Raw genomic sequence first — 26,834 nt, forward strand, 5'->3', positions numbered from 1 at the left:
ATTTTATTAATTTCGAAACCATCATTCGATTGTCATCGACCTAGCGCATTCATAGGCTATCAGATACGTAACCATTCAATTATCCCAAAGCTTGTTTACAATTTCAGAGAGTTTCGGAGAATCGAAACATTTAATTGAGAAAAATTACATCAGAAAATACAAAATCTTTCATTTCTTCCATGAAAAATTCATTTCTGCCAAGGAAATAACAAAAGTTTGACAACGTTATTAATAATTACGCAATGGTGAGCCTATAAGATATTAATATTAAACTTTTATGACTTTATGCAAATGTGACAGAGTATGTAATTTTCGTGACATTGTATTTTATATTTTTTCACTTCTTTTTTCTTAATAAATGTGAAAGCGAATAAACTGTAACGTCTTAACAATACGTGTGTTAATGTGTCGACAAAAATCATAGAGAAAATCGTTCTCGTTTTTGCTGTAAAGTTTAATTAATAATTTCAATAGTGGAGATAACGATTGAAATCTTCCAACGCAAACTAAACCCTACAGTCAGTGCAAATCGATGAAAACGATAGAAATGATATACAAGCGATTGAAATACTTAATAGCTATATCCTAAAAGATTATATCAAAAATTTTTATGTCTGGTATATGTGAGTTCTTTTCACTAGACGTACGTTGGATTGAAAAAGAAGTAAAATATTATGTGCGTAGTAGCTCCTACGTCTTGTATCAATTCCAAACCAGATTACGCGCAACTAACCGATTTTCCAACGAAGGGCAAACAACAACCGGGACTCGCTCGGAGAAATGAGCAGGCCACGTGAAAATCAGTAAACAGGAACTGAGATAGTTCGATTCGTAGAAATACGCGTTTGGTGATCGATGGGCTGGCTAATTCCACTGTAATCCAATGAAGAGACGATAAAACCGGCACCGTTTGACGTGACGTAAAACCGACACTCGGCACCGCTGTATCGTCAACGTCTTTACCCGCAGGTCCACCGAGAAATTCCATCCTAAAGCAATTAGAGCTCGTCATCGATGTACGACTTTGTCGTTGTGGCGACACCATCTTAACCGTCACTGCTGCTAATAGTGCTCTTAACGTCTAGACCCTGGTCTGTCAACTAATTCCCGGCCTCGGTAGAGCGACTATTCGACCGAGCCGACGCCTGTTGCCGTTTCTGTGCGCCTGCATCGTTTTAATGGCCTCTGGATACGAGAGGGAATTCCCCTGGAAAAGGCGTAAAACAGATTTCGATTCTGCTGTATTCTGGGCGACGAGCTCGTGTGTCGTGTTAAAGGTCAACGATTGCCTACTTAGCAATTAAGAAAATGGAAAATAACGACTTTACTCGAACGTAACGACAGCTACGCTATAGCTGGCCACTGGGCACTTTGAACGTTATTGGATGGCAGGATGCGATGTAAGATGCCAAGCTTATTAGAGAAAGTAGATGCGCGTGCATCTAAGCGTTACGTCTGGACATGCTGTTGTATACGGTGGATACGAGAATTATCGGTGTGTAACTTTATTTTCCAATGAGGTCTTCTTGTCAGTTTCTATACACTGCAGTTTCGCAGCGTCGCATTCTTGCAGTCACGTGAAAGTACAGAATGTATTTCTACATCATTTATCATGCAATCTATATTTAATACTAATTAATTCAGTGCAAGTATATTAAGTTTCGTGTGATTTGAAAAATAATCGTCCTCCGATTGAACCAAATATCATCGTTATTCACTGGGCGAGTACTAAGGCGTTAGGGTACTGGTGCCGTGATGACGAAAGACTCTATGTCTATGTGCCTTAGAATACAATTGAAATTCCAAAAAGTTTTATCATAACGCACATATAAATACAATCGCGCGCAAATACTTCTCGTATCCACTATAGATTATAAAAAGATTCTCAAAACACTCGTGTGACGAAAGACAACGAAAGGAACAAAGTAGGTGGAATTTCTTATCTCGAAAAACACGTTCAGAGCGAAGAACACTTCTGTCAGTTTTGTTATATCTATCGATCATGAACCAACACTTTCTCCAAATGTTTTCCAATCTCTTGAAATAAAAAATATGTTTGCCAATTCACTGAAAACAGACAAAAACATTTCCACGGTATAACATTTTTGTGAGCATATGAAAATAATAGAATGATACGAAATTTCATATAATTGGACCTGTTTAATCAGTATGTAAATACCATAATAAATTTAAATCATGCTATGATACTTTTTGTATCTCACTATAGATTTCAAGGCAAAAGACGATTGAAAGTCAAAAATGGATCAATCGGGCTTGAGAACTATACCGTATCCAGAACACGAACGTTTATGCATTTATGCGAAATTTGAAAGTGCAAAAGCTCGTGGAACATATTACATAATATACACAATATATAAAATATCCAAAGTATAGTACTTTCACTTGCACATATCTGCCAGGCAAATCTCCGTCTATGTCCCATCTTTTTAATTGTACTCATAAAAGTATGAATTTGCACATCATAATCACTACAAATCATAAAAGATTACAACATATCTGAAACAGCCTGAACCTTTGATCGTTTTTTCTTTCTGCAGATACAAAAATATCTTTTTCTATCTTCTTCTATATTTTACACTGTTTTGCCCTTCTAACCTCCTAGATATGACAATTTCCTCTCTATTTTTCTCTATATTTTACGCTGTTTTTGCCAAAGTACAAACATACCTTACTACCCAACTATAGATACAAAATGTTATCTGACTCGTAACTACATAAATGGAAAGTGTCCAGACACCAGAAAAACACATAACCGAAGGGTCATACGAACAAACGACTCCCCTTATTCTACCTGTGTTCTTTTCTTTTTGTCTTGTCTCCTTCTTCTTCTTTTTTTTCTTTTTTTTTTTTTTTTGTCAAGACCAAGGATCATATTAATCGACGTTTCTCCAATCGCGTTCAAGTACCCTGTAAACGAAAATTGCAATCTTAGCACTTACTTCTGTACACAACGATGCTTTCCCTTAATCTCGATTGGGTTGATCAAGCGTAATCAATGCGCGAATTCGTTCGTCGAACTACCCGATGGAAGCGAGCCGTTCGAACGATGTCCTCGGGTTATTGGATGATGCTCTATGGCCATCGATTTCATCTTGACATCGGGGGATCTTGGGTGAAATGGAGGTATTCTAGCGAACGATTATCCATCATTAAGTGTATTTACACGTGAGAATTTTAGCACGATACGATCATGATCGTGCTACGATAGAATTAGAGTGTTGCTCGATTAAAAAACATTGCGAACAAATATACCAACACTCGGACGTGGACGTTATTCGAATTGTCTCGAATGAATATTTCGTCGTTGTAGTTCGTGACTGTTCCATCTGCACTGATTCGTAAACTGATCGCGATGTGAATTAAAAATTTATGAACTTTGGTATTATTGTATGGAGTTGGAATGAAAAAAGAATTTTCATGATATTATGATTTTACATTCTTTATGCCAACGAGACATATGCGAGTTGGTTAATTAAAATATTTAATTTTTTGAATTATATTTTATATTTAAATAATAAATTATTGAGTAATTAACTTTTTTGAACAGTATAGTTAGAGAAGTTAAGAACTAAGGCGGCGATCTATCTGAGATAATTGTGCGAATAAATTCATGTTAGTTTAAATTCATGTTAATATGTTATCTGGGCAATGATCATTCGTTACTGGTAACAAATTATTTTCTATATTTATTCGAATAATTGTTCGTAGAATCATTTGAATAATAATACTAATAATTGTTTTCTTCCATTTAATTTTGTACAAGTATACACTAAACCGTTATACTATCAATTTACCAAATGATTGTTTTACCAAGAAACGGTAAACTTTTTACTGTGGCATTTGTAAAAAGTTAATTACAAAAGGCATTACGTTAAGGGGTTAATTACGCTTTCAATATCTTGCAATCAAAATCCTCCGTGTAACACAAAAATTTTCTGCATAATATATAATTCTATCCGAATAAATTTTTGTCTGAATAAATTATTCGATGAAATTTTTGTTAAGATTAATTCTCACGCGAATAATTCCTGATTCGAATAAATCCTCGTTCGGACAAACATTTATTCGATCGAATTCGATTTATTCGTCAATGTATGAAATTTTATTCGAACATGTTCAACATTTCGAGGTAACAAATTCACGCTGGTAGAACGATTTCAATTCGTTCGTTCAACGAATACGAGTAAGTCGTCCAGCCTGGACGAACCCTTTGTTCTCGACAAAAAGCATTAGCAACGACTAAATTATGCAAAAATGAATTATCGGAGAAACGTTTAAGACGTTACGCCGTAAACAATAATGTACGTCTGAGCTCCTAGATTACGTTAAATTACTCGAAAGGCCGACTTCGGCGCAATTGAAGTCCTCCTCTGAAATAAAGCCCGATTAAAAATAAACGTAATTAGAGTTGTTAGCCGAAAATCGATAGAATGAAAGATTTCGTTGGAAGCATCGACTTTCATTAAAGGGATATAGTTGAACAAAAGCGTGAGGATGAAAATCGAAGCTGAACCCGCCACGGACACGTACGGAAGAATCTGCGGAATTTGCGCGCTAGCTTTAACCGAATAACTGAAAATTGCTCAAACACGTACGAAACTAGGCTCAACTCAACGATAAGCTCGATAGATTTAACTCAAAGTATGTATGACGTACATATACGTGATATTCGTTTGAAAAATTCAATTATCTCTAGAAAACTAGACATTTTGGGGATAAATATTTGAAACAAAAGTTTCACAATTTCGAGGAGGGCAGCCAAGTATCCTGGGCGCTTTTGGCCAGTTTCAAAGTCGTTCGGAGGTCGGCTTCTCGAGAGCTGCTCAATCGGTCAGTCGGTCAAAACCCAGCTCGATATATCTCCCGTAAAAATCTGTGTTCGATTTTTTCAATATTTTTTCAATGGAAACAGCATGCATATCGTGTTGGGCATTCCGCATAAAATAACAATATTCGTAGAGTTAGTGTACGCTGTGAACAGTCGCTTTAAGCATATAATAAGTATCAAAGATTTTCAAAGCAAATGCAGCAGATCAATTACTTTTTGCCGCACAATTTTGTCAAAAGCACGTATATATTTTTAACGGTTGGAGAAAACAAGAAATTTTGAAACTCGCAAATTCGATCTCTAGTAGCCCTAACGTATTATTAATTGATAATTATAAATGGTATTTATTTTAACGATGTTCTACATTTTTTACGTATTCGGATAACATTTCTCTAAAAGTTAACACCGCAGCATAGATTTAAATAATTGTACCCCTTGGCAGAATTGTTGGCATTGTCGAAATGACTTTTTGTTCAAATAATCGTTGGAACAAAATTTGTATTTTATTTGTAACTAGCTTTTTTATCTTAACCCTTAGCACTCCGAATTTTATTTCAATTTTGTTACCAGCAGCTCCCAACGTTTTAAAGTGTTTTATTTGAAATTTACTTTAACTAAAAAATAAGACAATTTAAATACATAAAAAGAGAAACAAATTCACTTAAATACCAGTTTAAGTCACACTACTGTTGTATTTTGTAATTTTTAAGTGTATGATATATCATAAAACAATTTCCAGGATGTAATCCTGGTTTTCTTTCGCACGTTTCGCAAAAAAAGATGGACGTGAAAGAATGTCGAATGGGACGCGACAAAGGAGCTCCTGAGATAAAAACTGATGTCGAGTCACGCTCGACATAGGAGTGCAAAGGGTTAATATCGTGGATAATCGTCTTTTTTATTTTAAGACTTTTATGATCTCTGCAATATATACTTACTAAATATATATATTTAATAAATAGCTTGTAACCTCTGTATACATTTTAACATGTATATAACAGTCAGTTGTAAATGAAGAGTCGCTACAGTGAAACACATTTCACAGAGTTGTTTTAAAACGCGTTGAATCGTATCAAACCGTGCTGCGTTGTACCGTGTCGTGTCGTGTTGTATCGCATTGTACTATCTTGCGTTAAATTATAAAATATACAGCTACTTTAATTTGTCGTTGAATGAGCGCTAACGATAAAATCCTACATAAATGCCAAGACAAAATAAATTAAGGAGGCTTGCAATAGAAGTATGGTTGAATAAATCTGTGCTCTAACTGTATTCGCGTTATTCCGTGGAACTTTATCGAGAGAACGTCGGAACAAAAGGGATCGATCATTCGGCTCGTTCTGTTCCGAGGCGAGAATTTCTTCTTCAGCAGTGACAGAGAGTGTCTGCACGCTTTGGAAAAACTACAAGATAATGTTGCGTTGATCGATTATTGTCCAAAAGTTAAAATACATCGTTTATATTGAGGCGTGTTTGATGTTCAGCAGAAAGTAAATAAAGTGAATATTTTTATAGAACTTTAAAACAAAATTTTATAGAACTTTAAAACAATATGCACGATGCATTTCTAATATTAAGGTATTTATTATAATGTTTTATATTTACGATATATCGTATGCATAGGAACCATCTTTTCTAGAAAGAAACTTTACTCGAGCGTAATTTCTTCAACATATTATGTATCCTAATTAGCGATTGTATTTTATTTCAATAATTCTTAACGACAAATTATTCGTTTTTAAGAAAAATCTGAATTTTTATTTCATTAACATGCAAGATTTTAAGAACTTCTAATTCTTCTTCTAATTTCGTTGCTTTAACGCGTCTTTTACAATTTCCTCGTTCCGAAACAATTTATTCGAAACAATTATAATGAGAAAATTTTAATTACAGTTAAGTTTAGAGTTAATTAATATCCAGTCGAAGACGTAATGACGATGGTAGCATTCAGCCGGAGGCATTGCTCAAATATAGCAGATATTAATCAGGACTTTGGATAATATTTGATTGATTGATGTAATTAACTCGGACGAGGATAATTACTCACATAGCCTACCTCCCTAACGTAGATATCTCGCGTTCTTTTAGAATTTCATGTTCAATGTATTCGGTATTTAATCCCTGTTCGCACAACTCTTCTTTATTCTACGTCATGTGCACTCAAAGCACGAGAATCGAAAATCATCCGACTACACCTTTCACATATATGTCGATATATCACGTGTACATAGGTACTATTGCTTCCGAATATTTGCTTATTTTTGACAACATGTATTTTCACATTCATACAGCTTTTTGCATGTAAAATCCTTTTTGTATGTACACTAACATTTACCTACCAGTGATTTGAGAAATATTTAAAGAACGTGTGATAAAAACATGAAACGTGAGAATTGTGAAGTAGCTTTTTAATATTATTTAATTAAATAGTAGTAATAATAGTATATTATATTAATATTTATTCTTATTTTGTCTTGCACTCACAATCATACATCCTATCGATACATACATTTATTTAAATATCGACCTACTGTTTATCCATCCAACTATAATTATTTAACTCTTATTTTATAACTCTCATCTGTCTATTTAAGTAAATAATTAAAAACAAGAAATCTCGTCAATGGCAAGAAACTAAACACGTTTCTTTCAAATCTGTCTTTTGAAAATGTTGTACCAGAGGTATTGTACTTACAGTATCGTCCAAAATTATCTAAACACTGATTTATTTTTGACGAAACGTATATTAATTAAGAAATTACGAATAGATAAAATTGCAACGATTTTACCCTTCATAAGCATCATAATTACATAGAATATTACGACGTATGATTAGGTAAGTTCTTAACAACCGATATGTCGAGTGCCGCTACAGATATACAATAGTACGACCAACGTAATTTTTATAACTGCTATATTTCGTAAAACCATTTTGTTACTCGACATGCTATTTATCACGAGATTCTTTTGTCTGTGAATTATACGACCAAAATTTCGAAATTAATGCAATTAAAGCAATTAATGCTAATTAATGCAAATAATAAACGTATTTAGTAGTGTATGCGTTTAATGAATGGTATATTATTTTCTCCACCCACATACTGTACATTTTAGTAGATACATATGAATCATATTTTTAACATAGAAAACCACATAATAAATAGCAAAATATATCGTTAATTTTTTAAATTAATTACTCGAAGTCGCATCAGCAACTATATACTACTACTGCGATAGATTACTATTAGCAACTTATTTCAAGTTTTTTAATTTTTTGCAGAGACTGGCTGCGAAGATTGGTTTGAAAAATCATAGCAATTGTTACGTTGGATGGCAGTTTTTTTCAAAGTATCTTTTATAAAAGGGGTTAATATTGAAGTATGATCTAGCAGCAGAAAATTTATCACCGTGTAGGATGAAATGATTTACAGTAACTTTCGTATTTACGTATATCACATAATTCTTCTCATATTTCTTCCAAGAAATATGAGTGGGTTGATTTACCAATTTTTACACTTTGGTGAAATATAAATACTGTTACGATCCATCAACCGGACCAATGTCCGAGTATTTATGAACGATGATGTACGGACGATTATGAAATTTCTGTATTTTAATAGCGAAATAAATCCTACAAAGAGCTTATATTCTCCGAAGCATGAGAGTTAAATGATCGCGAAAGCCATCTATTGTCAATGATACGAATTCCGATGTTAATTTATTCGGTGGATATCACGAACAACACTTGTTAGGTCGCCGCTCCAGAAATTTGCGTGACTCTCAAACGATCTGCCTACGAACGCTTGTTTTTACGCGAAACAGGTACGCTGCGTGGGCTTGTTGTCCTAGTGACGTTATTAGCATACTAATGTTGAATTTTAGCTGGGTGGCATCAGAAGAATTTGGACCAAGTTCAATCCCCACTTACAGCCACTTTCTTTGACGCTACTGCCACGCACGTTACACGTAGGGCAATATAAAAATAAAAAATTATAAAAACCGATATTATTTTACAAATATTCAAAATTTATCGCATTTCGTTTATTGGACTAATTGTGAAATAAGCAAAGGAGATTATCAAAAGATGAAATTTGAGAAACGTGCCAATCGACTAACGTATCAGTCGTATCGCGAAAAAATTCATTTATAATATAAAATAATAGAATGTCACAATATAGTTGAGTTGTTTCAGTATTCGTATCTATTGTCAAATATGTATAAATTGTTATTATCTCGATGATGTTACGCATCTTGTTATAACGATTTTTTAAACCATAGAAAAGTAGATGAGACAAAGAAACTATTTATTTGCTATGAAAAAGTGGAACAAAGTGTACTATAAACAAAATATTTGTTTCTTTTATTCGTTTTTGTTTATATAATCCCAATTCGAGTTTAATAACTGAAATATCAATTTGCGATACTGCAGTTAGTTAGAACGATAACTGGTGACGAAAAAAAAAGAGACGCGATAGAAACGAACTGGGTCTAATGCGAATCTGCAAACAATATAAAAATAAATTGGACTCGTTTAATTAAATGCAACGACTGTCAAAAAGTTCTAATTGATATCTGTGTCGCACACATCCGCACAGATTTTTCCCATTTACAATCATTCATTGTTCAGACAAATTTTTATTAATTTCACTTTTGTTATCGTGATTTTGTGCATGAAAGAAAGAGTTTCCCCGATATTTCATTATATTCCGCGGAAAATCCAATGAAATTCATAGAGCAAGACGAAGGATCTGAAAAATTATCATCATTCTTTTAATGAGGCTATTTACGACGAATAATTTCGCTTATTATATATTTTGTTATTACACTTATTACAGTTTTATTTACAGTATTATTTATTACACTTTCTAAGTTAAAAATGTGCATGATCTTGGTTTCGTTAAAAGGTGATAAGAAGTTGATAGTTTATACAAAGAAAAAAAAGGAAATTATTGACCTTAATATTCAAGAAATAATTCAAGAAATACGATCGTATAAAAATGATCGTAAACAGAGGAGTTATGTTCAGATTTCATATCTTGGAATTTATACACAGGTTTAATACGTATCTACGACTTTCATTTTATGCTGGTATCGTTTTATTTTCCTAAATGAAATAGATATTTAATTATCTTTTGGCTATTATTCTATACGTATCACATATTGCTTTTCTTCGTGTGTTTTAATTGTTTTAAATAAAACGGCGATATACCATGATTTACGAAAAAAGTTATTTGCACGTTTTATACGATAGTATAAAAGTTAAACGTTGTACGATTTGCTAAATTTAGGTACAGCGATAAGCTTTATAAATGATTTCAGATTTTCCTACTATGACAAAATTAATGAAGGAGAATATTATTAATCAGTATTAATAATATAAGGCTTTGCATACTACGCTGATTAAGATCTGCTTCTTGTTATAGTACAAAGCGAATTAATTGTGTGCATTTTATTAAACGTATGAGAAGGTTTCATTCCTTACTCCTCACATATACATACATTTATATATTTCTTTGTTAGATATTATTTACATCATACGTATAAGAATCCACATAAAAAGAATAATTTTACGTGATAATTTTGTAAGGTATCGAATAATAATAAAATAAGAAACGAGACTTGCAATAGAGAAACAAAACGTAGCTTCACAGTTTAATTCGACGCACGATTTAATTTAATTTTGAATTATTCATTTCAAGTATTTTCTAACCCCCTCCTTTAACTACCTTTCGCAACTATCGACGAGATATTTCGCGACACAATATCGCTCATACTACTTATTATTATAATTATATATTATAATTATATAATAATATGTACAATAATAATTTATGTATATAAACTATATAATATAATATATCTGTAATAAATAATTTATATACACATTATAATATAACATTATGTAACTCTAAATCGTATTAAGTACATAACTATGTACAATGGTTGGAAAAAATAGTGGAAATACCTCTTATATATTACATACATATACATACACATATATGCCATATATGAAACACGTGTTTCCATTATTTTGTTTAATCGTTGTTAATAGGTACATATACATGTACATATATGATGCAATTACATGCAAATGAATGATGCAATTGTACCTACATGATACAATGAAATTGTACACTTGTATTATAAAAATTCTATATTTAGAACGTGCGAGCCTGTGACAAGGATATATAAAAGTTTTTGCAATTCAATCGAAGTTTCTCCATTTCATTAATAGTAGATCGAGTAACTACGTGATTTTATCAGTGAAGAATATGGAATAACGAGAGACTAAAGAATAATTCAATTAATTTTGCGGATCAAAGAAATGTTAAATTAGAAGGGAACAGCGATGACGCCCATTTCCGCCCTTTCTTAGAAATCCACTTTTCTCGCTAGCTAATTATTGAAAAACGAAGGTAATAATTGGCTTCCCATTCCATCAAACGCCAATATATATGTTCACGTGCATCAACGAAAAGATTTCAATTAGAAGATAAATACAAAATGAAAGAATTTACAAATTACAACTTGAGATACGTTTATAGAAATCTATATACAATTAACTTTCTTACTTCAATCTTCAATCTTTAATTAAAATCGATTCTTCTATTCATTTCCATATATTCGTTAAGGCCACTATTATTCGTTTTCTACTATTTATTTTGCAGACGTGCAAATTACAAGCTTGGTAAAACATAGGTATCTAAAATAATTCCGTGACAGATAAAAGATGTAAAATTCACAAATATAGAGATCGATCTTTTGTAATAATTATAAAGTTTAATTGTAAACCATTTTTACATACAGTTGCGCACGAAAGTATTCGAGGACTTGTAGAAACCTTTCATGAATATATCTATTGTATGTATCATGTGAAACATATCGAAACTTGAAAGTTTAGTTGATTCATGAAGTTTAAAACAAGTCTGAATATATATATAAAAATACAAAATATCTGGTGCAAACGTTTATAACTTCAAATCTATCCCATATGATCGTGATAATCGTATTTCATTGTATGTACTAGTAAAGAAATTTCAAAATATTTTATACAATATATACAATATATAACAATTTACATATTATATATAACAAATATTCTTATATACTAACAAGTATTCTTATATAAAAGCCTTATATACAAAATATGTAAATTCTTATATAAAGTTAAATGAAACGACAAGTTTCTGCAAGCATGGTTTGATATTGGCGCGCCATCTTGTGACATTAACCATTAAAGGAGGTATCTGCATTGACTAGATACAAAATAAGTAGGAAATTATATGGAACTTTGTATCTCGAAAAACTTAGAGTCTCAGATTGTTTTTCGAGGTACAAAATAGATCTGACATACGATACGCAATACTTATTCGTGTCCTACATTTTGAAAGTCGCCTGGTTCTTTTACCATTATCGTGTCACTTGCGACATTATCGATTAAGTAATAGTTTGAATTAAAACTAAATTTTTCTATGAAATTGTATATGAGCATTGACTAAGGTCGGTAGTACAAGGGATAAAATAAGACATCTTATATTATAATTGCAATATTACAATAGTTAGTATAGAATTCTAATTTCTGCAATGCTTCTGTAACTGATCGCATACTCTTAATGCCTTCCAGTTTTATTGCGTTCCGACTGTATTCTTAGCCTCTTGTTTATCACGAACCCCAAATAATAATTTTGTATTGTCACGGACTCCCAAGACATAACTCAAAATTTAAATTCACAATGTGACAAAATATGTAGGTATATTTAATAAATAAATACATACATATACTATAAAATAATATAAATATTTTTTATTTGAATAATATAGTAATAAACGAGGACTTTGTGAACCTCTGGAGATGCGCGGACTACAGGTTAAGAACTGCTACGAAAGATGAACGACCTACTCAGATCGTATGCGGTACCCGATTTTTTCAAGCCACTCGGTTCTTTCAGATCGGATTGATCCTAATCGATAATAATAAATTACCATTATTCAAATCAAATATATCTTGGATCGCGTTCTGGAACAACTCTAATGTGATGCGAATGCACGTCGTCGTACGCAGTGAACGTATTAATTAGATATGTATTATACGTGAATCAATAAAGAAATAATATAATCATATACATACCGACATCTTTGTTAAAATAAATCAAACGTTACCAAATGTTTTACAGAAAATGTCATCGAATTGTTACCATCTATACATCTCTATTTTCTCGAAATCATCTCCATACTTAACCAGTAATCTGCGCAAAATATAACCAAAACTTTAGAATTAATCCATAAAATTGAACCAATTCTGTCAAAATGAAAGGATAAGCTTAAATTCTGTCCCAGAAGCTTACAGTACAATTGCTACTGGTAACACTAACACTTAATCTAAAGGGACGGTCGGCAACCAACGAACACAGGAATTTCGATAAACTATAGAATTTCGATATAACAATTACTAATAAAGTACCAACAAGAATATATTAGTTAAACGGACCTGATAATAATCGATAGAAGACAATAAAATAATCAATCTTGATACCACGCTTTTCAATAATACAATGACTCCTGATTGGCTAGAACGAAATAACTTCGCTATAGTTTAAAGACGCGCGCAAAATTAAAATATTGTATGCTAAGGAATTTGATTTGAGCAACGAATTTTTAAAGTTTACCATCTAATGATTGATATGTATTAATTTACAATTTAGATTTAATTCAAACTCATCTATGATTCAAGCCACTACTATACTTAATCGATAATGCCGCATGTGACACAAAGACGGTAAGATAACTCTCAAACCTTTAGAACGTAGGGCACGAAAAAGTATTACAAACTGTATCATCGCATGTCAGGTCTATTCTCTACCCAATCTGTGTCTATTACCTCGTCTGTGATCTGTCAACAACTGTAGTTACCCAGTGAACCAAAGCGATACAAACTTTGTACAACAGATGGACCATATAGTTAGTAATCAGAAATTAATTCATTTTTAATACATGAACACTGTATATAATCTGTGCTTAATAACCTAACTGCCATTAGTTTATATCAGTAGTTATGTCAACTTTTAGAATAATAACGTTAAGTGTAATTTGAATTAAAATTACTCGTGTCATTGAGAATATGGAAAAATCTAATGTAGCCGATACGGATAATATCAAAAAGACTTCAACTTTAGAGAAAGAGCAGGAAGTAATTGATAAAGCACCTTTTCATCATCTAAAAATTACTGATGCGCAAATTTTGAATACAATAGAAGGCAGGAAGATATGTGAACGTTGTAATAAATCAAGAAAATTTTTTTGTTATTCATGTTACTTACCTGTTATTAGCAAAGAGTATTTTCCAACAATAAAGGTATTAATTATTTGGCAGGTTGAGAATCATAGTGGTGTAAATTAGTTCACTGTTATTTTTCATACAATAGTACTCTACATTTATAATTATAAAAAATTCATTATATTTTTTTTACATCATGAAAACATATTGTAGCTGAGAATAAATTAATTATGGAGTTAAAGAGATGATTCTTTTAATGGCTAAATCCAAATTATCTAAAATTTGATATATATACCATTATGATTTTCAACTTGTAATCTATTTAATATGCATTTAAATTATCTAAATATGGATAAACAATGTTCTATTTTCAGTTACCTATTAAAATCGATATCATTAAACATGCACGTGAAATCGATGGAAAAAGCACTGCAATTCATGCAGTTATACTTGCTCCAGAAGATGTGAGAATTTTTACATATCCTAATTTTCCAGAAATATTGAACAAAGAAGAGGTATGATAACAATATTATATTTTATATATATTAGCATTTATTACAATATTATATTATATATATATTATTATTTAAATCATCTTATTTCTTACTAATAAGTCTAAATAATATTACCCCTTAGACTGTTTTAATTTTTCCTAGCCCTACGGGTATACCTGTGGATTCCTTATTTATAAAGAAAGTCGAAGAGGATAATAAAATAATTACAAATATAATAAAGAATGCATTTCCTATAAAAAAAGCTATATTTATTGATAGCACGTGGCATCAAACACGAGCTATTTATAAAGATCAACGATTACGAGGTAAATAAATAAATAAATAATAATCAACTTATTAATAACAATGATCCTATGATTTAGATGCATAAAATAACAGGTGAAATTATCAGGGTCTATATAATATTATACATAACAAAACATTAAGACAAACACAACCATATATATTTCTATAACTTTTGAATGATATGTATAACAATTTACATTTTTGTTATTTTTAGTATTTCTCTCAAAATAAAAAATATTTAGTAATGTTACTCATAACACTTCATTCTCAAGAGTAAGAAAGCTGATAATTTGTGAAATTGAGTTAATTTATATATATTTCTTTTCTATTATGTTAAGAATATAAACAAAATAAAACAATATTTCAATTGATATGTATTATTAATTTACAGATTTGCATTGTGTCATTTTAAAATCAAGAATATCACAATTTTGGCGTCATCAAAAAAAGAGTCCACGATGGTATTTAGCCACAATTGAGGCAATTCATCAGTTTTTAGTAGAATTGCATACATGTGCATTTGGTGCAATACAAGGATATGCTAACATAAAACATACTGAAGAAAATTCCACAAATAATATAGTATATCAAAATGTGAACGAGTTACCTGAAATAGATCAAAGATATAGAGGTCAATACGATGATCTTTTATATTTTTTTAAATATATGTATGAGAAGATTCATACTATGTATGATCATGATAAATTATGGGCATATAAGAGACCATTAATATAATTCTGTGATAATAAAATTTTTTATAAAGAAAAATATTAAATATCTTATAATCTTTATCTTATAATTTTTATCTATTAATAAAGAAGATTAATATCATTTCTTTTTTATTTTCAACCTTAAAAACATAATCATTAAATGAATCACTCCTTTGCAATAATTGGTTTTATAATATGAGATTACAGGTTAATAAAACTAATGATCTTATATATATATATATATTATACAAACTGTTATATAAAATAGTCAAGTAATATATTGCAAAATATTTACATATATATATCATTAACCATTTAGAACTATTTAAAATCTCATGCAATATGAAGAAATATTAATTATATAATTTATTTTTGAAAGTAAAACACTGCAATTATTTAAATCAGAAATACAAATATAAAATAACGTATGTAAATTTCTTAAATTACTTTAGGTTATATCCGATTTTTTAATTTTTTCATACTGATATTATTGAACAAATGTATCCCCTTTTTTGGACAATACTACTTCTTAATAACATTCGACAAATTAGATAACAAATGCATATATATATTACTATTGAAATATGTCCTTAATAAACAGTCGTGGTAAATCTAAAAACTTGGCAAACATCATCCAAAACATTAAGGAAATGATATTTCTCGATCAGAGAGGTGGGTGACCTACAGGTATTTCCAGCAAATCAAACATAAAATTATGTTATCTATTTCTGCGTTAAAGCTTCCCTGAAAAATTTGAAAATACGCGCATGCTCTTTATCCCGAGGCGAACGTAATAATATCAGAAAAATGCGAAACGAGCTGCAAATATAAGAATCTGTTCATCGAGCCTGTGGCGTGTTGAATTGTTTATTATGTTTGAAAATAAACAATGAAAACAGGGAGTATGTACGAGAAAGAGAATGCTCCCAAACACACGGGAGGCAGCACGCTGACTCTTGAATAGCTGCTAGTGACGTCACAGCATCCTCGTCTCTTACGTTCCGCAACCCGCGGTGCCCGTCACCGTCTGCGATGAGTTTAGTTTTCAAAACAAGACTCTGGTTGCCGCTCGTAGGCCGCACTCGCGTTTAAACGAAAAGCTCGAGAGAGCCGGAGTCAAAATCTGCTAACACGGAAGGCTGTGTCGTACCATAGTGTCTCGCGAGCGGTCTTCTTTTCTTTCGGTATTTCCCGTCTTCTGGGTTAAAACGTGACGAAAAAATGGACACCCTACGCGAGCAGGTGATGATCAATCAATTTGTGCTGGCTGCAGGTTGTGCCAGGGAGCAAGCGAAACAGTTGCTACAAGCGGCGCATTGGCAATTTGAGGTAAGGGAACCAGCTTCCGCATCATTTTTACGACAAACATTCTGAACTTCACCATATTTATGCCCATCGCGGCTCGATACTTCCTACGTAAACAAAGCAGCGAAAATGGCCGACCGTACAAGCGGTACTAACGTTCATTTCATCCGTAACTATTACGTATTAACATGCATTCGATTAAAAATGTCGATCGAATCTGATTGAACGATGCTCCGTTGTTGACTCTCGCGTATCGTCGCGTTAACATTTGTTCAATAATACACAAGGATCAGCGAGTGGAGTGAGTCAGTGAGCACATTTACTATCACACAGGATGAAGTCCATTCATAAAAATCATACGATGTTGCTAAGAGGTTTTGTTCGTTATTGTTGTGATGAGATTGCTCTGAAACCCTGTCAAGGTTATGCGCACGATATTTTTAGATTAACTGACTATAATACGAATCTTTTTCGTGAGTGTAACAAAATTTATGTAAATGGGAGCCAACAAATATCAGTCTCCAGATATACATAAGTAATGAATTTACAATTTTCAAAGAGTTTATTATGGAGAAAACAATTTGTAATTTTGAAGTCGCAATCTAGTTACAAATACAGTTAAAAATGAATTATTGCTATATTGAAAGTTACACAGTGTTATAAAGGGTTAACGTTTTTCTAATATGTTTGTTTGTTTTCATTTACGGATATACGCTATCGTAAACTATATTCAGGTACGAATCTAGTTTTAGACTTGGCTTTTATTCATTGAACATCGTTGCAACCGCGCATTCATCATACGTAAACTTTTCGCTGGTTTAAAATAGGGTCATGTATCTATATCACACTCGATTTCTTCAAACCGACTCTGTAAACGGACTTGGCCATTAACAATGAGAACAATGCTGACATCGCGTGTGGCGATCGCGAACAATAATTATCTTTTCAGTACAACCTTTCCAGGTCTATCGATTTACGAGCTATTCATTTGTACTAAAAGCCTCCTTTGATTTATGGAAATTAGATCACATTTAGCCTATCTATGCATTTACTATGTATATGCTTTGTATACTGTGTTAACGACCTTTATACGTAAGGTTTACAAGCATAACGCAACTTATATGTATTTTAACTGCAAATATACTTGTAGATTAATTCTTTCATTCGTCGTTCGTTGCAATAATAAATCTAAATTAACTTTCATATATACATATAACATAAATATGTCCCAATGTCGATGGTACAAATGAGGTGATTCTACTCCAGATTTTACCGGGTAATCTTTATCAGTGTGCTGTGTGAGCATAGCGAGTAAAAATATTTTATACAAATATAAATATTTCGAAGCTTTTGTACTACGAGGAAGTTTATATGTTGAAGAAAATATTAAAAAATCACTCTTAATATTCACGTGGTCTCGTACCAATTTCATATTAAAATTTTTCTTAAAAATTTTGACGATTAATTCTTTTGGATATAATAATTTTATTATTTAAGAATTTTCTATTTATTATATATATTTTATTTTTTTTAATAAATTACGTAATACATTTGTAAAATGTAACATCAATTCGCAAAGATACGAAATATCAAGGTAACATAAAGAGAAGAATAATGTAATCATTATCTATTAATAGTCGGTTTTAAAATATTCACTGTTTGTATGTGTGTATGATTGTCAGCGCTGAAAAATTGTATATATTTATTACCGTACGAAGTTCGTTTTAATTTTGTTTCATCTCAATAAATGAGTCACCAATTCTACCAATCAGTTTATCGCACGTATTAATCCATATTTGACATACATTTTCTTCCAAAGTTCTTTGCGTATTGAAATAAAAAATCGTGATTCAAAGATGATATTATCACAGCAGGCGGAAACTGATTATTATTCCCTTCCATTTTGAATTTTTATATTCTAATCTTGCTGTTTGCTCAACAAACAAAAAGAATTAATATCTTGAGAAGAATTTCAACATAAAATTGAAATGAAAAATCATACGTATTAAAAATGATTTTTTTTGACCTGACTGAAAATAAACAACCTGTTAAATTGAAAGATGTAAACTTTTTAAACATAGCTGATAAGTCGAACTTTTCTAGGAGCCAGAGATAAATTTTTTAAGGCAAGAAATATTGTAATATTTCCAATTCCTGTATTATTACGACGAGCGATATTTTGAAAATTTTTAGGTGGATGGGAAATACACCCGTTTAGTTTCAAAACAAAAAAGAAACAGACGATTTTAATAACATGAGTTTGATTAACAATAAACTGAATTTTAAAATTGCTTCCATGTTCCTTATAATTTACATATACGTATTTAATTCCAAAATGAACAAAAAAAGAAGTAGATTTTGTTATATGAATTTTGAATAATAATAGAATTAGAGAATAATGGAATTTTGTAATTGCTCCGTTATAAAATACCAAAAATGTGTCTTATCATTTATTATTTATGCTCCTGTAGGCTTTCTGTAATTGTTTTCTATAGTTTTCATGTACATATTTAATCCGAAAATAAAAGAGAGATTTTACAACATGACATTTGAATAATAATTTTGATTTCGCTCCATCGCAGAACACCGAAAATGTGACTCGCCATGTATTTTTCCAGTGACTTTCGTTTATATTTATAGAACATATGGACGTCAACTGCCACGGTGATCATCGGTAAGCCACGTTTACTAAATTTTTTAGAATTTTAATTAATTAATAAATTTTAATTTTCAATAGAATAAAATAAATTTCATGGCCTAACAATATATTTAACAATGTAAATTAATGAATAGTAATAAATAAATCTGACAACATTGTTAGGAAAAACCTGCACAAGCATAATATAATATTTTGCAAAAATTAAATTTTATGGTGTAGTAAGTATATTTTAATCTATTGCGGCTGCCAGGATAAAATATATAAAATTTGCGTGCTATTCGTCGTATTAACCGGAAAAATCTAGAACACCATGTATATTACTACAGCATTATACCTTATTTAGCATCAATTGTCTATTACCCTTCATTCGTGTTCTAGCGGTACGGATTAATATGACTTGTGTTTTAATGTTACACAATTATTCTCGATAATAGAGAAATCTGATAAAAATGATACTCGGTGAATCCATCGCTGTAAATTTTGCGGGATTAAGGAAAAACTTTATAGTATGTTTTGACGAGACAAGATAGAAAAGATGCCTGTATACTTTGATAATATAAAACATGCTGTCAATATCTCGTTGTGTTTAGTTGGTGAGTTTCTCATACTTTCACACGATCAATATATGATATAATACGAGGAAGTACGATAGGATAGACTTTCAGCAATTAGTATCTTATCCGTAGTGAGCATTAGCAGAGTACTTCTTTGCTAAAAGCTTTCTGCATTTCAGATCCATTTAACGTTAGAACCTCATGAATTTTATCCTTCTCGTTGTCAGTAATTTTAACCGATTTTCTTGATTTTAAACGCGCGTGTTTTTGTCAAATATCACGCTCGATGTTTTGTTTTCGATAGTTTTTAATTAATTAACACTTTAAAACGTCGTGTAATGTGGAAGTACGTATTCATACTTTTTAAATTTTATCTTATTTATTTGTCAGTATATTTTTATAATCTACTATCATACCGTTATACTATTATTAAATAATTTATTTATTACCTAATTCTGATTTTATACAGAAAGACAAAATCTATTCGTGTTTGTTTCGTAAGCAAACAAAATAATATTAATAATTATCCATTAACTATGATATATATAATGGCAATTAACTATTATAAATAATCGATGTAACTGTAAATAGTCAATTTAAAACATTCCCAGTTATAGAAGAGTAACTATTTCTTCTTATTAAAACATCGGATGTATAGTATGAATAATAAATCATTTTCAGTTATATAATTTTCGGGGATTGAAATAATAAATGAGCCTTATTTAGAATTACATATGTAGAAAGTTTACATTAAATTACAAGAAAGATGACTATATGTTAATAAGGAGAACCTACGATAAAATATATGAGTACAATGTGCTTTTTGATTTGCATTTTACACAAATAAAGATTTGTCCATAATTATTTTATAATCTATTAATTCTCCAAAACTTCTTAGAAAACCAGAATATTTCATGTTTATGAGGAAAGAAATTACCATATATGTTAATTACGGCTTTTTCATTTTAATTTGGATGGGCATAATAATACTATACCAATCAAATATAATGTAATAAACATAAAATAAACTTAATAAAGAACATAAATTACATATAGGTGTATATGGACACATAACTTCAGAGTTACACAGTATTATAAAGAGGCATACGAAATTTTTATATTACATATACATAATATTTCTGTAAAAATAAAAGCAGTCACCGAGCATTAGAAACGTAAGGCTAAGAATATCAAAACAATGCAGAAGACAAAAATGAGAACAGTCAAAATGACTAGATTCAGGATTATTTTCTAGTTGATATTTTATCTCTTTACAAGAAGAGAAATTTTAGTACAAAGTCAATTGCTAATTGGAGATAAAATGGTGAAGATATAGAATGAAATGTTTTCACAGAAAATTTTGTTTTCAAAAAAATTGACTTCAAATATTTAACTGCTAAGTGCTACCGGATATTGCTATATCGCAACATCTTAACTTATATTTGTTTTTCTACTACGTACATATTGAGTAACCGAGAACACACGATGAAACAGGACATTGATAGAGAATAAATTTTATTATTTTCGAAACTGTTCCTCGCACTGTTAAATACACAACTGCATCTTTCGAATTAAATTGCTATGAAATGAAATTTCCCTTCTTACAAAGTAATAAAGTTTCTTATCATCTTTTATTGCATGTTCTCCATTATCCGATAGAATAAACTTAAACACAAGTAAAATACCGGTTTACAACGGGATTAAATAACACTTATCAGACAATTATTTAAAGCCAATTTTCTTGTAAATGACGTCTGGTATGAAAAAATTCACTTTTGTATTTCGAGCTTGAAATTTATTCTCGTAAAATCATTATTTTTGTAACAAATAATTGCTATACTATACTATAAATATATACTTTATGCAATAATTCCAAAAAGCTTTTTGTGATTATATGACAAACGTAAATAATCTATGAAATCAGCAGAATTATCTAGTTATCATATCTAAAATCTGACTATGTCAGGTAATTAGATTCATTATTATTAATGATTTTGGTTTCAGTTAGGTTTTATTATATTGTTTGGGTTATTATATGACAAAAGCAAATAATCTATGATATTATATAGCATGAATTATCGACTGACAATATTTCAAATTTGATCGTGCTGTAATGACATTTTTTTTTTATTATATCTAACTTTGGTTTAAATATGGTAAGATAATAAAATATAATAATATACGAAATATAGATAAATGAATATATCGATGACTGCACAACTATTGTATATCCATTTTTAGCAGTTTTGGTAATGTACGATTAAGTAAATATTTTGTACATTGTTTCTATTTTTATCAGCGCCATTATAAAATTGTGCGTCGCAAATTGCAAATCGTGCATTGGTCCTTTTTAGGATCACATAAAATAACAGTGGCGGATCATGATTCCTGAAAATATCTTTATACTAAATACAACAAAGAGTAACGTTATTTTTGACAAATTTAAGAAGTAAACATAAAATCATTACGCAACATAAAGAAACAGTCAGGAACTATTTGTTGCATATAAAAATCCAAGTTACGCAAACAACGATCAAACGATATTTGTGCAGTTATCTATCGATACGTACGCTTTTTAAGAATCACACCACAGAATGTTACGAATAAAACAGTGTGAAAGTGATACCACCAACATCGAAACCGCAAAGAAAGGCCATGATTTGTCAGCAGACTTTGGCAATTTACCATAAGACGCGGCACCAAATTGATCGGTAGTTGATTGCGAGATCGAATCAATTGTTTAGCGCTATGTTTACTAAACGATTGCAACACGATATTAGACGTCAAATTGTAATCCTCGGTCGTCGCTTGGAACGCGTGCTTTCGTAAGAACCGCGCAGGATTGCTAATATTTAATGTCATTCCGTTACTATTATATCGTTACGTCATCTTGTGAAAATAACCATCGCATCATTTAAAATAAACACAGCCAGCCTGTTACGTTCATCCCTGTTCATAAGTATTGGGACACTTGCTGATCCAAAACACACTGTGAAAATACACGGTGGCTTATAAAAGTATTTTAACGCTTACCATCGAAAAATTACACGCACACAGGTTGTCTCAGCTGATGTTGACGTCATTGTCATGATCCGTAGCAAAAAATGTTTCAGATAAGACTTGAATCGTTCTGAGGTAGGTATATTCTGATGTTATTAGTTTTTCTATATGTTGCAACGTAAATATCATGTTATGAAAGTAAAGTTTTTCTTTTTATTTCAGTGGAATCATATATTTGGGAAATTGATAAACATAAGATCTAGGAACCTGCTGTCATAGAAATCATGGCGATAGCGATAAGGCGATTCTACGTGAAAAAACAAGTCGAAAATATAGTTTTATTTTTATTATAGTTTTTGAGAGAATTAACCTTGAAGATTTCTCAAATATACTTGAATTTGACTAATTCCAGACAATTTTTGACACTTTTTTACTGAAATGGAGGATTTTTTACGGATATGTACATATATCCAAATAATGCCCAAAACGTGCGAAACCGTTTTCGCTAATTAGAACGTTCCGCGTACGTTTCCGATTAGTCGCTGGAATATTCGGCCAAGGTGACTTTCTGCGTCTCGTCTTAAAACCGTATTGACGCAGGTAAAATCGATACAGAGGGTGTCGGAAAACTGTAAAGATTTAAAACTTGAGAATACTAAAAACACATAAAAATAATTTTTTCACAGGAAAATTTGATATTACATTTATGAGAAACTCGAATGCGTGCGAAGACCAAAGGTGGTAAACATAAGTTACGTCTCCTCCTGGCTTTTATAATGGAGCAATCTTAGAAGTCAATATGTCGTCAACCAATTCCGCGTCGAAATTATTTCTTCGTTTGATTTTGCGACCAAATGTGTGTTTTTGTCACTGTCTTGAAAATTCAAAAGATATAAATAACATTAGTTGCGCAGAGTAATATGCAATGATTACTATATTTATTATTTATTACACGATATCATAACTAGGACAATCTTACTAATCCTATTACCGATATAATGTATCTACTAAATCAATATTATTTATTTATTTCACAATACCGTGAATTTACCAGCTATTTTCAAAAGGCTGATATCGTTAAATCTATCAGATTACTGATATCTAGCTATTATATAAACATAGTAGAACTTTTTAACTATTAAATAACATGTAAGTCGGAAAATCAGCAAGAATATATGTACTTATCATATTTTTCCCGCGTAATCTTGACGTGAAATGTAAATAAAGAAATCAAAAGAATCAATTAAAAGTATCTGAGCTAACAGGAAATATTATATCACTAGAAACGATTATCAGCAATATCAACAACAAATCGTGATAAAATACGAAGGTTTGTTTCCTCTGCCACAAAAGATGTTTGATATATCTTCCTTTTATTTGAACAAAACATTCACATATTTAAATTATGAATCAATATACATAACATAATATTTAAATATTCTTACCTTGTCCCACTAGTTATAATTCAATTATAATGTTTGTCACAGGCAAATATATTAAGAGTACAACAACACCGACAAGAAGATGTAGCATCACATTTTGAACTAAAAGTATTTATTTTAGTGAACATACGTGAATATTATTCTGTTGAATTATGAAGAAAGAAAATATCTGTTGAACAACTAACTTGTAGCACACGATAGCCAGAGATTGTTGTTCATTGCTAAATATAAGAACAAAATGCACGCTGTGATTTTTGCATCGGTCTTTACTTAGGATCATATTATGAAATTATATTTTCATGGTAAATTTAATACGATTATACGAATATTTAATACGATTTTAAATTTAACATTGATAAATTCAAAGATATTACTAACTCGTGATGAAAGTGGTTTTCCTAATCAAAGTAATTCTTTTACTATCAATACTCGTATGAAGGAACATTGGTAATGACAAAAAAGTAGAAAATTTAAACTTCATAATATAATATTATTGCTTATCCTTCCCTTGTCAAAGCAACTTTTATGTGAAATAGAATGAAACATAAATTTTACCGGGAATTTTCATGTTATTTTATATTTTTATGCACACACTTAAAATACGTGGATTTTTGTATCTTTAAATTTCACATAAATGCGCAAGAAATTGCAGTCTAACCATACACTTTTATAGCTTGCTATGCAGCACGTTTTCTATTATCTTACATTCGTAAATATCTTACAACTCCTTGGTTAGTTTTGCTTATATAAAGAATTATGTCAGACTAAAGCTAGTTGATTCAGACAACCGAATATTGTGATATAAGATTTTTTCTTTTTTCAAGGTAATCTTTTTCAGCTCCTCAAACTTGTCATCATTTTTTAAAGTAGCATTTTAATGTAGTTGCATATATTATACATCAATCAATGCATCTTTATACCGCACATTTTCATGCAACAAGTTCTACAAAATTAAAATTGAAATACTATTTAAGTTAACCATTTTCAGACGCTAATACTTTAATATTCTTTTATAGAAAATAAAACAATCACGCTGGCTTGAAAAATATATACAAACTCAGTTGAAAGAAATGATAATAATTTTGTGAAATTTGGAACAAATAGACCTTGGAGGAAAATGTTCATGAATCATGCTTGTTGTTCTAAATTCTAAACTAATTAACTTTGTCATATCGATAAAAGGTATTAAGATATTAACGAATCCAAGATAAACGAAACACCTTGTATATCGATGTTTCATTTACAACGTTTACTACGTTTCATTTAACAGAGCACTGTATTTCATTCACTACGTCTTATTTAGCATTTTATTTAAGGCATTGTAATTTATTGTCTTTTTTCGTTGAATAAAAATAAAATATTCACAACTACATGTAGAAAGATACGAAAAACCTTGTTTCACATTTTTTTACAATCGTTATCTTTTCTATGATTGAGGATACGTTGATTTATTCCCTGTGTAAAACATTAAGACATTTGGAAGATAAGATCAATAAGTAAGATTTAAAGAATACTTTAACATTAGCGTTGAGAATTTTGCATCTGAAAGACAAACAAAGGAACACTTGTGTTTGTACTTTTCTCATTTTTCGTATGGCAAATTTCATGAAATTAAAATTGAGATATCTCTTGAATCAAACATTTCCGTGACATTTTTGTATAGGGAATAAAAGAACGCATCAGCTAGTACATAAAAAAGCGTGGCCTTTAAAAAAAAAAACGTAAACCTGTAAATTTCTACAAATATATTTCGCATCATAACATGCGCCTCTTCGAACTAAATAATTCATTGCTTTAAGCATCTCCTCGTCTCATTAAAAGTAACGAGGATATTGCTTTGTAACAGAATTACTGAGACACCTTGTACATTCGAGTGTAAGTGACTTTTTATTTATACGTAATAGAACAAGAAAGAAAACTTTCTGGTCGAAATACTCGAATAGTAACTATAATGCACCTGAACAGAATGGAATACTCGTAATAGTTGATGCTGCGTTGTCTTGACAGAGAATACAGAGAAATAAGAGGAAAGAGAATTCAGTCTGTTCGTTGAATTCAGTCTGAAAACTTTCTCTGCTCGGCTGCTAACGCGTTTAACAACAGATTACGACACGGGTTCTAATGAGTACTGGCAAGTTTCTGTACGTTACTCTGGTCGGTACCTTTCCAGTCTCTCTCTCTCTCTCTCTCTCTCTCTCCCTCTTTCTGTCTGTCTGTCTATCTGTCTGTCCGTCTCTCCGT

General features: G+C 30.9%; 2 protein-coding genes and 1 long non-coding RNA gene across 4 annotated transcripts in view; 2 read left to right on the forward strand and 1 right to left on the reverse strand.

Annotated features, from left to right (window-relative positions):
• Nucleotides 1–13,700: 13,700 nt before the first annotated feature.
• Nucleotides 13,701–15,708, forward strand: LOC100643309 (tRNA-uridine aminocarboxypropyltransferase 1). Its single transcript, XM_003403297.4, has 4 exons — nt 13,701–14,201; nt 14,498–14,638; nt 14,760–14,943; nt 15,315–15,708. Exons 1-4 carry the CDS (start codon nt 13,968–13,970, stop codon nt 15,656–15,658), a joined length of 903 nt encoding a protein of 300 aa, XP_003403345.2. The 5' UTR covers nt 13,701–13,967; the 3' UTR covers nt 15,659–15,708.
• A 915-nt stretch (nt 15,709–16,623) lies between these two features.
• Nucleotides 16,624–26,834, forward strand: part of LOC100643555 (UBA-like domain-containing protein 2) — an 82,906-nt gene continuing 72,695 nt past the window's right edge. Inside the window, exon 1 of one of the 2 annotated variants that reach the window (XM_048409110.1) lies at nt 16,624–16,962. In XM_048409110.1, the coding sequence (XP_048265067.1) occupies nt 16,855–16,962 (108 nt within the window). In that variant the 5' untranslated portion in view covers nt 16,624–16,854. The remainder of the gene's footprint in view (nt 16,963–26,834) is intronic. The other variant, XM_003403299.4, reaches the window with a different exon arrangement.
• Nucleotides 23,490–26,744, reverse strand: LOC125385740. The gene is made up of 5 exons (XR_007225318.1): nt 26,551–26,744; nt 24,779–24,814; nt 24,597–24,695; nt 23,854–24,025; nt 23,490–23,780 (listed from the first exon to the last, which is right to left on the reverse strand). It is a non-coding gene; the product is annotated as an uncharacterized LOC125385740 (long non-coding RNA).

Source organism: Bombus terrestris, chromosome 10 (assembly GCF_910591885.1).
Source record: "Bombus terrestris chromosome 10, iyBomTerr1.2, whole genome shotgun sequence".
In the NCBI taxonomy this organism is placed as follows: domain Eukaryota; kingdom Metazoa; phylum Arthropoda; class Insecta; order Hymenoptera; family Apidae; genus Bombus; species Bombus terrestris.